This window comes from Simochromis diagramma, unplaced genomic scaffold (assembly GCF_900408965.1).
Source record: "Simochromis diagramma unplaced genomic scaffold, fSimDia1.1 OVJJ01000596.1, whole genome shotgun sequence".
Classification (NCBI taxonomy): domain Eukaryota; kingdom Metazoa; phylum Chordata; class Actinopteri; order Cichliformes; family Cichlidae; genus Simochromis; species Simochromis diagramma.
This window is the reverse complement of record NW_024387245.1, coordinates 9876696-9893277: the sequence shown is the minus strand read 5'-3', so window position 1 is coordinate 9893277 and position 16582 is coordinate 9876696. Positions and strand designations below refer to the sequence as shown.

Sequence of the window (16582 nt, the reverse complement as noted above, 5' to 3'; positions counted from 1 at the left end):
GTAAGTGAAACTTATTTTTAATGTCTTAATAAACAATTAATATCTTTTAATAATTTGACTTTATTACCTTATTTGGCTTCATAAGACAGACAGAGATAGATCTGTGGATGGATAGATTTGTTGATCTGTGTGTCTGCTTATGCGAAACAAAACACAACATTAAACCACGATGTATAAATTCTGGGGGTCTGAGTTCGACTGCGTGCGTTCACTCGATTACAACCATTTATCTTGACTCCAGACACACAGGCCTGTCTCACAGAGGGCTTTCTCAGTGAAATATGGGAGGATGTCTATGAAGCTGACATACAGTAAAAGCTTTCCATCAATAAAAAGCATTTTGTCAGTATCGTAATCGGAAATCAGGAATGCTGCTTTGTGTACAAGAAGGACACGAGCGAGCAAAAAAAAGCGCACTAGAGTTGGCTTTGGCAAAAAAAAAAAAAAGTCTTGTTAACATCATCGTCTTCCTTAATTTGTCTTGCAGATTACGCTGAAGAACTGAGATTCTACCTTATTCACATGACGGAGGTAAGAGAAAGTGTGTTTATGTGCGTGTTTGAAAAAGAAAAATTAGCAAAGACGCAGAGCGCCAAGGAGGGTGTAACTAGAACGGCCCATTTGGTCTGTGAGCCAGAAGGGGCAATTGGCTCCGCTGGAAATCACATTACAGGCAAGAAGGATTAGCAGATAACTTTAATGAAAGAGTCTTTTCTCCCTGTGTTTTCCTCAGTTCTGACTCCATCACAGGCCTAACTCCTTCACACGTGATTTTTCACATATGTTCCCTTACTGGAAACACTGAAATTGTTTACTTAGATGAAAATCTGCCAAATCATATATGCGAAGCTACCCCTGTGGTGACCCCTCATGAATAAGTTAGCAGTAGAAAATAGCTTTTTATTGAGATATTAAGAAATAAACATAATCGTCATCGAACACATTAATGCGTCAAACGTGATGCGTCTCTCTGTTTACATCGTGATTTGTTTTGTTGCTTCGTGTGAGTGCGCTTATAAAGAAAAATAATAATAACTTCATGCATCTGCTGTGAGACCTCTCAGGCTGGCATTTTGAGATAAAAGGAAAGGTGCCATTATCATTGAAATGAAAATGGCTCTTTAAAGGCTAAATGTTTTCCAGTGTTTAAAAAACAAACAAAACATGGCCATAACAAAATCCCAGAGGTCTGAAATGAGCTCATATATATTTATAATGTAAATCACATTCATGAATACCTGTGTGAGATTTCATTTAGTGAATCACAATCAGTTTTTTCTCTTACTGAGCTTAAAATTAGAACTTTTTAATCAGTGCTGCTAATTAACAGCAATAATTAGTCAAATTTTCAGTTTTATTATACATGACCTTACCATCAGAATCAAAATCAGAAGACTTTTTATCCCCAAGGGGCAGTTAACATACAACAGAGCAGCATAACGTTGAAGATAAGGACAATAAGAACAATAAGTAGCCAGTCATTTGCTTTCCTCTTCTTGAGCCGCCCCTCCCCTTCGCACTTCTTACTAACTTGATTGCATTTTTTTTCTAACGCTGCAAGGTGCACGGAAAGGAAATGAAAAAGCAGGTTTCATTATGCTTTTAATGTTGCCATACATTATATTTTCATCACCTTTTACAAATTGCTATCATCCGCCGTTTCACCTCCTCCCCTTCCACAACGTGCACACATCTCTTATGCTGTTGTTTGCATTCAACTGTAAGAAGCCCTTAAGCGTAATAATATGATGCAGCTCCATTACTATGCAAATGTTTCGAAGACTTATATAAAAACATGTTCAGTGTTGGAAACCTTACTGCAGATTAATCCTGATTTTTCAGCAAGTCATCTGGCAGAGCATAAAAGTATGCCTCAAAATGCTTAAGCTATTAACATTAGCATGCTGAAGCGTTACTCATAGAGATTTATGGAGGTGTCGCTCGATAGCACAACAGCAAAGGTTAGGTTTGTGCTTTGAAACCATTTTATCATTTAAAAAAAAAAGTATTTTGTTTCCCGAGCAGGAACATGCATTGCAAAGTTGAATGATTAATGTTCAACAAACAACAGCCAAAAGGTGTGTCACTGTTTGCTATTTATCAACAGAAGCGGTGATCAGCAGTAGTTAAAATGAGCGTTCAACTTAAACATTTATTTTCGGCATTGTTTAGAAATCAATAATGAGAGAAAAAGAACACTTTAAAAGTGCATTTCTGTTTTATTTAATAAGAAACTCCTTCCAAAAGGAAACCACACCCTAGTGGAGTTGTTTGTTAGATGTCAAATACAGGATACTGTAAGAAATATCGCACAATTACCAGGTCAGCAGTCAGGAACACAGACATGTCTGTACACATTCCTGTATGCTGTATGGTTACTGAAGATTAAAAGAAAGCCATCATCAAAAACGTAGACTAGGGCCCACCAAGTATTTGTGGCCTGTCCTCTACTATTGTAGATGGTGTTTTTTTAAGCCTGCTGCTTCTTGTTTTGTCCTCCATTTGTCCAGTTTCCTCATCCCAAGTGCTTTGGGGATGTCTTTGTTAGTGTAAAATACTATTGTGTGTTACCTTTCAGGTGTAAAAAGGGGGAGCAGTTGGGATGGACACCCAACTTTGTGAATAAAACAACTTGAAAATGACACGATGTAGGATTTTCAAATTCATGCCATTGGTGCATCTACCAAAAAAATCTCAGACCAGCTCAAATCTTGATCTCACAATCAAGGTCAAGTTTTCTGAAAATCTTGTGAACATGATAACGTGAAAGAGACGTGAACTATGATTTTGCAATTGATATCATAAATGTACCTGTTAAGAATTTCACATAAGTTCCAGTCTCAGTGACCTCAACCTCAAGGTCAAAGGTCAAGTTTTTGGAAAATCTTGTGAATGGGATGACTCAAGACGAGAGTCACCTAGGATGTTCAAACTTATTTCATAGGTGAATGTACTGGGAGACTGAGGTGAGCACTAGTGGCTTTATGCTATTTGAATATATGAGATGTACAACTAGTGTCCCATAAAGATAAAACAAAGTTACTGTGTTGGAAGCTACTTTTAGTTAAGCAAGGAAACACATAGGAGGTATTAGGTATTATTGTTTTTACCTTACAATATAAATCACCTTGAGGCAACTGTTGTTGTCATTTGGCATTATATAAATGCACATGATAATTTTTAAGACCCCTTTCTTACACTACAGACTGAAGTTGTCAGAAGTGGTTTAGAATATAAACTGAAAACATGAACCAGTTTCCTTTTTCACAATCCAGTCAGACGTCTGCCGTTTGTTTTAGCTGACAGTGTCTGCTCATCTGGTTAATCTTTTCACTGAGCAACAGTATTGCATAACCCCCATCTTCTTTTTGTGAGCTATGCACACACACAGAAACACACACACCTCGTCACACTGTTTTTGCTTTGAAATGTGCTGCGTAACCTCATTAGCAGCTTATGAATCTTTAAAAGGGTCTTTTTTTGTTTCTGACATTCCAGACATAATGAGAAGGGCCTAAAATCTGCCCCACTGGTTGGAAAAGAAAAAGGAAAAGGCTCCCATATTATTCACTCTGTCCAATTAGACAACACACATAAATAGAAACTCTTACATAAAGCAGAATGGAAAAGAAAGAGACAGAGTTTGAATAAGTTAATGGCAGGTTTTGGGTGCAGTACAAAACATTAAAAAACATGTTTTAGAGATTATATATCAGCTGTAAATAACTCTTATTGTCATTTGTCAGTGTTGTGCTGCTGATATATCTGTATATCTGCAGGGCTCTTGTTACATATATACAGCTTGTCAGCTAAGACAGCTGCAACAATCCTCCCAAATCTAATGCAGCATATATGGCAGGTATCATACAAGAAGCCAGTGAGTTGTTGTTTCCAGACAAGATTTTCTTGGCTTAGCTTCCTGTTTATCCAACACATCCATCACAATTCACCTTTACGTTAAAACAAACTGGCTAATACAGTGTAGGTCCTCAATGTGCTGCCAGAAAGCTGTAGCTTATACAGTCATGGACTCTATACGATCTTTGAAGGTATTCTCTGGTATCAGGCATGGAGATGTAGGCAGAAAAGCTTAATTCCTGCAACTTGTTAGGTGGGGGTGGTCATGTGGGGAATTTGAAGCCAAGCCAACACCTTGAACTCGTCATCTCTGTAAAAAAAAAAAAAAAGAAATTTATACAGTTCCCTAAGCTTCCTGATATTGCTTAAAGGGAGCATTTATCCGGGGAAATGTATCAGTCCAAGAACAGAGCCTCTGTGATGATCCTTTTAGGCATGCTGACTTGTTCTAATGTCTGTAAAAGTTGTGATGAGGGATGACAAATGCAGCAGTGAGACCTTGGATGACAGTAATGGAGACAAGTCGACAGTCCGAGACTATGACAGGATCGGTGGAGACTTCACCAGTGCTGTTTCTGTGCAATTCTGGCCATTAAACAAAACCCTTCCTATAAATTTGGACGTGTTAGAAATAAATGATGAAACCCAGGTGTTGTAGCTAATTGTATGTGAATATATAATTACAATTTGGATACATATTAGCTGGATTAAATGCAGTAACCTAGCTTGATATTAAGGACAGGTTGATTAGAAAAAAATAGAAGTGCTCATTTAAAACAGCTGTATCGTATTAAAAAAAGGGCTTTTTATACACGACTTACTCTAAGATGTGAAATTTATCAGAGTGAAATGAGTGGAATTCCACTGCTTTCCCAGCATTCACAGTGTCGAGATGATCTTCCCTGATTCTTTGTTTCTTTATTAGAGGCATCTGTACTGAGTGTCTTATGCAGAGAGGCCGTAGTGTTATCAACACAACAGTTGGCTCGTGTGTGTATGTGGGAGTAAAGTTATCTGCCCTCCATTGTGTGTTAACACATGGTAGTAAACAAAGAGCAGCTGCACATTTATATTTAAGTGACGAATCTTAATCAGAGTCTTGATTAGTCTCAACTGAGTGGTTATGTTCCCTTTAATAGGGTGCATTGGTTTGTAAAGTGAAAAGTAAAAGACACAGATAAAAGCACAGATAGGGAAAAGATATTAAAGGAGTGTAGTAATAGGGGATCGTACCTCCTGACCACCAGAGGGCAACGATGTGTTGAGTAGCAACAGTTAGCACAATAGAGAATGTAGCAGAATGCCTAATTGAATTGCACTAACATGTTAAAGCGACCCTGTTCATTGATGTACCGTCATTACCTTTGGCTTGATATACATTGTGCACAAATATTAGTAATTCAGTTATCGGACTAAAAGAAGAAAAGAAACCTGCATTTGTACGCATCCACAAAAAATGAAGACTCCTTTAGCATTTCTTAACTGGCACCCTTATCGGGTTTAATCAAAAATATTAATGTCAACGCAAATACAGCGTCAGATCTGATTTTATTTACCATTTTCTGACACGTCACGCTTAATTTTCATTTTTAAGTAAGATTTAATAAGGTTTATTTTTACTATGATTCTCTTCTGGATCTCCTTAAGAGAAACAGCAGAGACTTTCGTTCTGCAGATGTGAGAAAAGCTCCCGTTTCTCATGAAATTGTAAACAGTTATAAAATCCTCTCTCTTAATCTGTCTGCCTGTGACACTGTTACAGTCCTCTTCCTTCCTTTTGTCTACTCCTGCCCTTCTCCTCCGTAACTGGAGGTCATCCTATTTTAGATCTCGCTCAAAACAGGACTGATCTAACCCAGATTTATACGTGAAAAAAAGTGTGTGTGTGTGTAGAGGGACAGGAGGGTGCAACTGGAAATTCAAGTGTGAGTGTGCGTCTGTAAGTGTGTCAGTGACGCAGGAGAGGAGAGAAAGTAAGGAAGAGTTGAGTAGGTAAATGAAAAGAAAAAAAGACAGACAGAGAAAGGAGAGACAGTTGAATGAGATTATTTACCGGTGGGCTAAAATCGTAGACTGATCATGGGCAACCTGGCTGACCGAGTTGGGCCTAAGAAAAGGTTCGTCAGGGAGGCGAGCTCTCTTCAGCAGCACCTGCTATCTGACAGTGGAGATGTAAGTGTCGAGAGCACTCTTAAAAACAGAGACTTCTGCTGCTAACTGACTTCTGTGTCAGGACAGCAAGAGCCGAACTCAAAGTGGCATTTTCTAGAGTGATAGATAACAGAGGAAAATTATTCTAACTGTTAAAAAAAAAACGATTTTCCGGTTGTTTTTTCCTCACGGAAGTTAATTTATCATAGTCTGAACATGAATATAAACATTCATTTGGACAAAAGTTACCTGCATGTGTGTAAATTTAGAGGTTACCTGTGAATATTTAATGGAATGTAATAATCTGGTGCGTTATGGCGTACCAAAACTTCCTGTCTGAGTATAGCTCTTCTAATAGTTGCTAAAGTGTGTGGATTATTCAACAAATGAAAGATGAGAATTCCATTAAGTGAAGTGCATGGTCTCTCATTTACCACCGTTTCCAAGAAATTGCCATTAGTGTCTGACTGCAGCGCAGTGGAGCACCAAAAAACAATAAAATCATAAATAACCTCCATCTTCTCAAAGCCCTGGCTGAAAATAGTGCTTACCTCTAACATACAGTAGAGAAATCCTGTTAATAAGTATCTTCCAGTTGTTGGTTTAGAAATAATTGCCTTTTGTACATCGGTAGTTATTCTGTGGCATCTCCACAGAGTAAGTAGCTCTGTGGAGATGCCACAGAATAACGGAGAAGAGCTCAGATAAGCGGAGACTCTGCCAAACTAGGTGAAATCACAGTGTGATTTCGAGGCTGGAGAACAGCAAGGGAGCGCTGTCGTCAGGCTAACATAGGACAGTGTTTTGAACTCAGATGAAATTTATGCAAACTGCCTGTAGAATAAATGTAAAGTGTTCTCATTTTATTACGCACAGGGCGATGTCAGTGTGTGGTTTTTTTCATAGAGTAAATAAAGGTTGAAGACTCACTGTTTGAGTCCAAGATTAAGAAGATGTCTCAGAGGTGCTTCTGTGTTTTTGCAGTATGCCTTTGTCTGAGGTTCCACACACATCCGAATTTCCCTTTGCTTTAAGTTGCATCATTGGCTGCATGATACACTGGCTGTCACTTGCAGTCTGAAGGCAGGGCACGACTGATACGCAACCAGGGGCTCTTGTCAGCAAAATGCCTACTTTATGATGGCTATCCATTACAGGGCAAGGTTGGGTCCAGTCTCTCAGGGGTCTAATTGAACTGAGATGTACCCTCTTCCCTCAAGCTGAGTCACAACTTAACGTGTGCTTGGCTTTTTGTCTGATTTGATATGCCAGCGCAGATTGGGCTGTGCATACATCTAAATTTAATCACTTAAAGACGTCCATCTTAATAAAATGATTGCACTGAGATCTATGACAAAGACAAAGTACTCTCTTGAGCTGCACTAAACTGTGGTTTATCTCCCTATTTCATCAGGTGTAGAGCAAATCATCTTCAGCATCTAAATTATTCATAAACCTTTAAGGGTGAAGAATCATGAAGTAATTTCCAAATCAATAATATATGTTTCCCCTGTATGACATACTTAGAGTAATTAACTACAACAGGCTTTCACAACAACTTGCAGACACTTTGCTATCGAATGGAAAAGTTTATTAAAAAAAGCATCTTTGTCTATGGACAATTATGCTTATGCAATAAAAGCACAGCACACAGTCATATGAAAAGAGCATATAAGTTAAATTATCAATGAGCTCCCTCACTGGATAGTGATGGAAAGAATGCAAAACTTCTGCTAAAAAAAGGCACAAACTGAGAAAAAAAACTTTCGAAACAGTACTTGACATCTGTGGGTCCTGTCATGTGCTTACCATCATCCCTGGTGGCTTTAGGAAGGGCCTCGGGCCAAGAACTCCAATTTACATGCTCTATTCGTGGCAGCTCTGCCGATGCAACCCACAGAAGAGCCCTGAGCTCAAAAGCAGACAAACAAATGAGAAATAGATTAAAGAGTGTGGGAAAAACACGGAGTCATGAGGAAATGACATCCTGCACATTTCATGTGGAACTTGATTTGTGAATTTCTTTGTGCAATTTATTGACAGTTAATCACACCATTACCTTCTAGCCCGTGAAAGAGAGAGATGAGAGATGCAACGAACCTGGTTTTCAGCTTGAAAAACACACATTGGATCAATGGATTTAACTGGGAAGACTATAAATATTTTTTCAGAATAGTGCCATCATGAGACAGTGATACGTGGGACCTAGACTTGACTATTTTTCTTGACCTTTTCATTGCATGAGATACTATCTGCTGCTTCATACTAAAAATAGTGCATTGCTGTAGAGAAAGAAGAAGAATGCAGTCATTAATTTCCCCATTTCCCATTTAGGAAACTCAATGAAGAGGCAAAAAAAGCAAACAAACCCAAAACCCTTTCTGACACTACACAGGTCATTTTTTCTGCACCATTCTCTTGCACATTTATAATGTGATAAGTGAAAACTGGTTAAATTAGTGACTCTCGCATGTATATGTGCTTTGGTATAAATATGATGCTAACATGATGATATTAAATTCATAAGTCAGGATAGTGCTTATAAAGAGTCACAAGATCACCAAAGTCATTTCATTCTTGGATTCATTCTCTGATGAACCAACGTCTGTACAAAATTATGTGTCAATCAGTGCGGTAGATGTTGAGATATTTCCGCCTGGTAGCAAAATAATCAAGTTACTATCCCAAGAGCCATGCTCCTTCCACATCCAGTGACATTAGTGAGGGCATTCTGAACCAAGAGTCAGCTAGCTGCTTAAGTATCATTAGCTCGTGTTCACATGTCACCTATGCTGTATCTATAAATGCATTAAATACTAAGATTGCAAAGCCTCAGTGGTCCACAAGCGAGATCCCTTAGCCCAGAGTAATTGAGAGTAATGCCAGGAAAGACATAAAACCAGCCAGAAAGGATTTAAGGACAGTGACGTAACTCACTGTAACTCACTCATTTGTGACACAGTGAGTCACATGTTCAGCACAAGTGCGTTGGACATGACTAATACGGTATGACGCTGCTCGTGTGATGATGTACAAAGATTTACTCTGGAAAAAAAAAACTGGCTGGATGTCACACTTGATATATCCGGAACAATTCCTCTATTATGGCTGTTACAGATGAACTGAAAATACATAACAGCATTTATGCTTTTATTATCATTATTCTGCCACAGCAAGTGCCGTTGGTGGCATTATGTGTTTATCTGCCTTGTAGAGAGCTTTGCCTTACTGAAGAAATATGTACTGATTTTAATGATTTTAATGGAGGTAAGTGCGTGGAGAATGTTATAAATCTCCATGAGCACACATCTTAAGTCACACCGTGTTTCCATATGGCCTAAATAGCCTCGGAATTTCCCATTTTTGTGTCATATTTTGGGATTTAGAAAATGCTTAATTACCAGTTAATGTTAGTTGATGGATGATGATATTGCAGTGAGTGTCTATATGAGAAAGTCTGATGAGCAGATGCTCAGGCCTCAGACTACTGAGAAAGCAGTAGGTTTTAATAGGTTTCAGACTTTTTATTGTGTACTTGAGGGGACATCCTTTATATGATCAGTTCATACACGCCTCTCTGGCTCTAAACACGGCAACCCCATCCAACTGCTGTTCAGATCTTTTGTTTGGGCAGCAAATTAAACGATAGTTGGCTTACAGTTATGGGTCTTGGGCTTTGGCATGCCAATACACAGACCAGCGCCACAAACATTTTAATACGTCGTTAACAATAAAGGAGGATCCATGTTGATTTTTACCAGTGGTGCCCTAGATTGAGAACCACTGGGTTTAAAGGAGAAAAAGAGGGTTTAAATGGTTTGTTTTAGAACCATGTGCTGGAGCCAAGTTTAAGGTAAATAAGGAATATTTATACAGTCCCAATTTAAATTAGGTTTTCACAGGACTGTGAGGCATTTTGGCCCACTCTTATTTACAGTGTTGCTCATTAAATGGGTGTTCATTTATGCACAGCTCAATTAAGGTCCTGCCACAGTATTTCAGTCTAGTTGAGCTGTATTGTATGTGTGGTTACAAGCTGCAGCAATATTTGTCGCTCAGTGATAACAGTCCTCTGGAGAAAGTTCCCTTTCTTCTATAAGTATATTTAAAGGAAAAATGACACTCTTTTGAGGATACTAATCTTCAGATTTTTAGATCGAGGACACAAATGGTTTGAGACAGATGGTGTAAAAGGAGGCCATCTATTTCCACTGTGAACAACTATGTGCCACCTGTAACGTCATCTTGAGATCCATTCCCAGGCATTTCAAGCCCCGCTCACACCTCCGTGTGACCTTAATAACAAATAGGTTGGCATGGCGGAGCAGTATCTTACAAAGCATTCACACCTTGGTTCATGTGACCCTTACTCAATCAAGCAGATTTAATTATCATGCACTTTGTTGCTTCTTACCCTCTTACTTACTATGGAAAGTACAGGGTTTCAGTCCTTTGAAAACTTTATCTTTCACATGACTGTTCAGGGCAATAAAGTTTCAGCTTTCATAACTCTGCTCAAAAGGAAGCCATGCTCTCCTTAGGTGATAAAAAACGACTGGAAAGCACAAGGAAAACCTGCCTGCTACCTTTACTGACTACTGCCTCTAGCATTTTTATTTTTCAGAATCACTATATTACTGTCTCTCGTCTCATCCAAGTTATAGAATGACAACAAAATAATATTGTTGCCAAAATGTCAAACTGTGCCTTCGAGCTCTCGTATTTAGTCTGTGATCGTTAACAAACGGCAGCAGAATCATCGTTAGCAGGTGATGTGAAAAACAGAAAGAAGGAAAAAAAACATGGGCATTAGCTGTCATTGAAACCATGCTAACCTGTGCCAAAGCAGTTTAGGTGAGCTGTGTTGACAGCGGTCCAGTGCACTGAAAACTCATCTGCCAGATGGCTCAGGGGGAGGGCTTCAACCAGGGAGCACTTTAATCAATCTGATTAAGGGGAAATGCTGCCTGTATTTTTAGCCACTCCATGGCAGGCCAGTGACCATTCATTGAATTTTGTTTCATTAGCTCTTATGTTTATCTCTTGGAAGGGTGGATTTATAAACAGGGTGAACTAATGCAGAGACCCAAGTAAAGGGAATTCACCTATTTTAGCAAATAATTCTATGATCATCATAGATGGTAACTCAATTAATGCTAATTATTACAATAAGGGGTTCAGTTGGCTTAGCATTGAGTGGCTTGTTCTTTCTAACATTGCAGCCTGGGCCACTGATGAATCCTGTTTAAAAAACAAAATGACCATAAAAAGCTGCTTCCATATAGTCAGCGTGACTTTAAGGTCTTGAAGTTGAAAACGGTCCCGATTTTGAAGCTAATTTGTTTAGCTGTGCCTTAAATTAGTTCCTTGCATCCCCAAAAGACATGTAGGCCTAGTGTATGCACTGGAAAAGTGAAATGGCACTTGAATGTGTTTAAAAGATTGCCCTGTCACTGTCAGGGAAAGTAGACCCAGTTTAACAGTACAGCTCATATATCTGTAATAATGGCACACCAAATATAAGCAGGAAAAATGGAAATTGATTGCAGAAATTGTTAGCTGGAGACAAACAAATCATCGTTAGTAGTCGCCCAACAGAGCATGGTGCATTTTTAAGATGGGAAAGAAAATGCACTTCCCTACATGCTCTATTCCTCGCAGTAAGAGTGACTTCATGTTGTGGCCAAAACAAAATGTGCATGGTGTCAATAAGTGGCTTGCAGTGTAATATGTACACAACTAAAACTGTGTAAACATACACACTTCCTCTCTTTGACAGATTACGGATGTAAGCCTTCCTGCAGCTCTGAGATGTGTGCATCGCAATGACTCACTGTCCCAGCTGGAAGCCTTTTTGTTCTTTTTTTTTGAACCATTATGTCTTCTAAATATGTCCCTACAGTAAGATTATATTTATAAAATGAATTCAGACTGGTGCTACATACAGAGTGTAAAGCTGTGGTTGATGTGTGCGGATGCAGTTGCATGTCTGCCTCTGGGACAGCATCTGTCGTAAATAAGCCATATCCTAAATGTTTGCTTTTCAGGAAGCAGAGAATGCGGGATTATTTCCAGCTTGAATGCCGTACATGCTTCTCTTCAGAGAGGTTGTTGAACAGCATTTTCTGACCTTTCCTGGCATGAGGAAGATCATGCAATGCTTTGCACGAGAGCTCAACCTTAGACCTTAAATAGAAATGTCAGTTTTTTTTTCACTGGGAGCTGTATTGGTTTGCCCAGAGGCTAGTTGTTTATATTTAACTCATTGTATGTCTGTCCCTCTGTGTGTGTGTCCATGCGTACTTGTGTTCCCAGCCTTGTGGCTCTTGTTGCAGCCTCATAGACTCAGATTCAGTCCAAATGATGGATATCAAAGAACATTAACATTGATTTCTGTCTGCTCTGAATAAGCCCCTATTTCATCATGCTGTGGTGCAACTGAAAAACGTCAGGCCCAATATCATAAATTCTTTTGCTATCCCACCTACTTTTTATTTCCTATGTCATTTGATGTCGCCATTGTTGATGGAATATGTCTATTTTTTCTCTTACTGCGACTTATGTTTTTTTATTTTACTTTATGTTTTTTAAATGAAAACTTAATATTAGATGCTCAATTTCTCAAAGCTCTTCTTTAGACATTGGTTGTTTTTACTTATGTTTTCTTTCTAGAGAACATAACTATAATGTTTAGGTCCAGGCTCTGGGGAGGCCAATCCATGACTGATGCCTGTTTTTCTGTCCACGTATGATTTTACTGCATTGGCAGTGTGTGTGGGATTTTTGTCTCAAACACACAACCAGGTGCCTAAAGATACAACTTATAATTTGGTTTATGTGTAGACATAACAGTGGTTTATCCCTTGAGGTAGGCATTGTTATCTGTGCTTAAAATATTCAGGCTAATGTTACATGGTTTAGCAAAAAAACAAACAAGAAAAGAAATCGTGGTTAAGTGGTGAGTTAAAAGGACTGGAATGAAAATGAGTGAAAAAGCAGACAATGTCCAAAGAAAAACTTTGAAATACCGTCATAAAGTCTGGAGAACTTTTTCTTAAGACCACTTTAAAAAATTGCACGCAAAAGATATTTAGCCAACCACCCTTAAGACTGAAGGGGTTATAAGCAGGAGTAGAGACTAACAGTGGCCTCCCTTGACAGCGACACCATAAGTACCATTTAACTGCCATTAGTAATGCCAAAAATGAGAAAACTTTAACCACATCAAACACTTTTCACCACTGGACCCTTCAGCAGCACTATCCTCATCTTTAGCAGGACTCTGAGTAACATTCAAACAGTTCAAATGACAGAAACACAGTAGAGGATGCAAAAAAACAACAACCATGCAACCAGTAGAGAAGCAAATAAGCTAGCATCTTCATTCACCACTGACCAGGGCAGTGAGCATCAAGAAAAGCCCCGAGGACTTCAGTCAATCTCTGAAGACTTGTACAAAATGGAAAAAATCCTATTTATAGCCCGAGTCGTGCTCAGAAATGTCAGGACACAAATGTTTTTCCCTGACATTGCTGGAAACGGAGCAGCCGAGGTAAATGGAATTTATCAAAGAATAAAAAGGAGGAGAAATAGAAAACCAGTGTGTCTGAGAACAAAAGGTTCCTTTAATATTCATCAGAAAAAAAAGAATTTGACTTTGTGACTTCTCTTAAAATGTGACTCAGTGATTTATCAGCAAAGGTTGAGCACATGTGCACAAACAGGGATTTGGTAGATGGTGGAAAACCAGACTGTTTTTGCATAGAAAATGCATTTTAGACGATTCCAGACATCCATCCACCTGTTCTCTTAACCTTTGATCCAGTTCAGGGTCACGATGGGGCTCGAGCCTACCCCACCCTGGACAGGTCCATCACAGGACCAACACAAAGAGAACCATGACCATTTCAACTTGCAAATGGCCAGAAAACCAAGTCCAAGTTCTGTTGCAACTTGCCAGAAAATTAGAAAAAATTGAATGTTTATTGAATCTTCTGACCACAAAAAAAGAAATATAAATTGGCATATATGAGTTTTAATTGGTATCATACTTCCTACATTTAAGGGGTTAAAAGGAAACAGAGAAATCTCAATAATATGAGGGAACTTGATCATAAAGGAATTCCTTATTTTGCTGGATGCAGAAAAATTATTTTAAAACAAAAGCGTGTGTAGTGTTGTGGAGGTTTTCCATTTAAATAAAGCCTGCGGACGAGCGGTGAGCAGTAGCTAACATTCTTTAACCAAACACAAAGAACAGACAACCAAGTTGGTGGAGAGCCTGCATGACCGTGGGGCAGACAGTCAGCAGAGTCTCTCTGAGCCTAGCATGGCTCTCAGTTAAATACCTTCTCCAGGAACAAAAGGCAGTACACAGCTGTTTCACACCTTAAGGTTCACACTCTCTTGCTACCTCCCAGAGTCCTCAAAGAGACAAAAGACTCTTCCTGTGGAGTTGTCTGCTTCCCCCAACTTCCTTACTACACCCCCACCATTTGTCTTACTGTATGAGTGTGAGACATGTTAAAATCCAGTGGCACTAAGGCATTATACAATAACATAATGTGATTAATACATAAGTAAAAGAAATTCCTATACAGTAGTAAAAGTTGGTATTTTAAGACCTCCACTTCAAACAGCACTATGTGACAATGTAATAATTACACAGGAGGAAAACCAGATGCAGGAGGCACGCACAGAGGCAGGGTAAAATCCAAATCCACTCTTTAATCATAGGCAGGCAGTGAAGACAAACAGAGGAAGGCAAAAGGACAAGGTCGAAAAATAGGCAAGGCATCCATCACAAGTCAAGAACACACAAGGAATAAATAAACAGGAAAATGAAGACATACTAGGAAAACACAAGAGTATGAATTCATGATTTCAATATGATTTCAAAATAAAACAGGAAGTGACTAACCAGAACCAAACATTATGAAAGGCAGACGCTGACCTCACCATAAATATTTTATCATGTAAACTCTTCTTCCTTTCCTTTATTTATTTTTGATACAGTCCATCTTTGATCAAAAATGCATTCCTTGAATCACGGCCAACAAACAAATGGGCCCATTAATCCATTAAGTGTTTAATGTGTTCATTACTGAGAATGGTCACAGGTCTTCGATTGCAGATTCTGGATGTACGAGGAGTATTTATGTCCTCTTGAGTGAAAAGTTACTGGACCGCTGTTTGCCAACTCTTAGCCAATTAAGCACTCGTCAGATTTTTTTCTCATGTATTTCCTGGGGATGCATTGATTGGTACTTTTTCAAGAGCACCAGCTTGACACTGGCTACATAATCATTTTGTCAGCATATCAGATTCTGCCTAATGTGGATGCTGGTCTTTATTCAATTTCACTAAAGCAAGCATTTTTCTTCCCAGCGTGGGTGCGTGCCACCTTAAACTCTGTTCTAAAAACAAAGCTCACATAATACCTGAATGTTAAGTCAAGGTCAAATGCTATATAGATACTATAGTCATTCTATAGTCATTCATTATCTCTCTTAAAGGTCTCACAGAAAGAGGCACTCAAACAGGCACACGGTTAACTCTAGCATTCTAGTATTCTCTAGTTTTCTTGAAAAGGGCCAGTAAGATGGGGAAAAAACTTGTTTTTGCCACTTTTTTTTTCATTTTTATTATACTTTTGTGTTTTATATATTATATTATGTTTATTTTCTTGTGCTGTGACAGTCTTTCACTATCCAAGCATCAGGAGACACTGCTTTTTCATTTATTTGACAGTAGATGCGTAACTGCCCGCTGTCTTTTCCTCCACCCCTTTTCCTCCTCTCTCCCCTCACTCTCTCTCTCTCTCCAGAAGTGTGATTGCCTGCTCAGCCTGGAAGCCTATTCAGCAGACCAGAAGCGCCGTGTGTGTCAGTGCCTGAAGGACAACATTGACAAGCAGCTCCAACTACACAGGAGGGAGCCTCCCGTTCCGCATTTTGAACAGGTATGACACATGGACACACATATCTAGGAGCATTTCCAATTTCATTTGAGGCCAGAGATGAATCAGTAAACACATGAACACATGGGAATGCATATATTTGTGCAAACCCCCATCACAGATGCCCCATGAATTGCACACACTTTGTGCACAGTAACGTCACGCATGTAAAAGCCTCGTCTGTAGTTCTTATTGCCATAATTCTGATTTTCCACTCACAGAAACTCTTACATTTCTCTGGGGAAGTTCAATGCTGCCTTTGTCTGACTTAAATTTCAAAGTTTAAAAGTTCCTTGACTGTCCTCAAGGAAATTTAGGCCACATCCTCCTAGCAAAAGCCAATGTTTGTTCCTGTAGTTTCTGTATAAACCAGTATGATTATTATAAACCGTAACCAGCAGGTTTAACTGAATGCTGTTAGCATCAGGTGCTGTTTTCATTGAGGTAAAGAGTTTGAGAAGAAACTCTGCCTTCTGTGTGAGGCTGTGCTTTGTTTTCTCACTGACATACTTTATTCAAAATCAATGCCATGGCATAATCAAAGATAATGGCCTTGGGAATGAGATTTTTTACCTGGATAAATAAAGGACTAATAATAATAATACACTGCAAAGG

At 38.9% G+C, this 16582-nt stretch overlaps 1 protein-coding gene across 5 annotated transcripts in view; it reads left to right on the top strand.

Moving 5' to 3' along the window:
* The window catches only part of rgs3a (regulator of G protein signaling 3a), a 121924-nt gene that overhangs the window by 44610 nt on the left and 60732 nt on the right, over positions 1-16582 (top strand). For 4 of the 5 annotated variants that reach the window (XM_040053169.1, XM_040053168.1, XM_040053167.1 and 1 more), the window contains 2 exons: positions 488-531; positions 15836-15970. In XM_040053169.1, the coding sequence (XP_039909103.1) occupies positions 488-531; positions 15836-15970 (179 nt within the window). The other variant, XM_040053171.1, reaches the window with a different exon arrangement.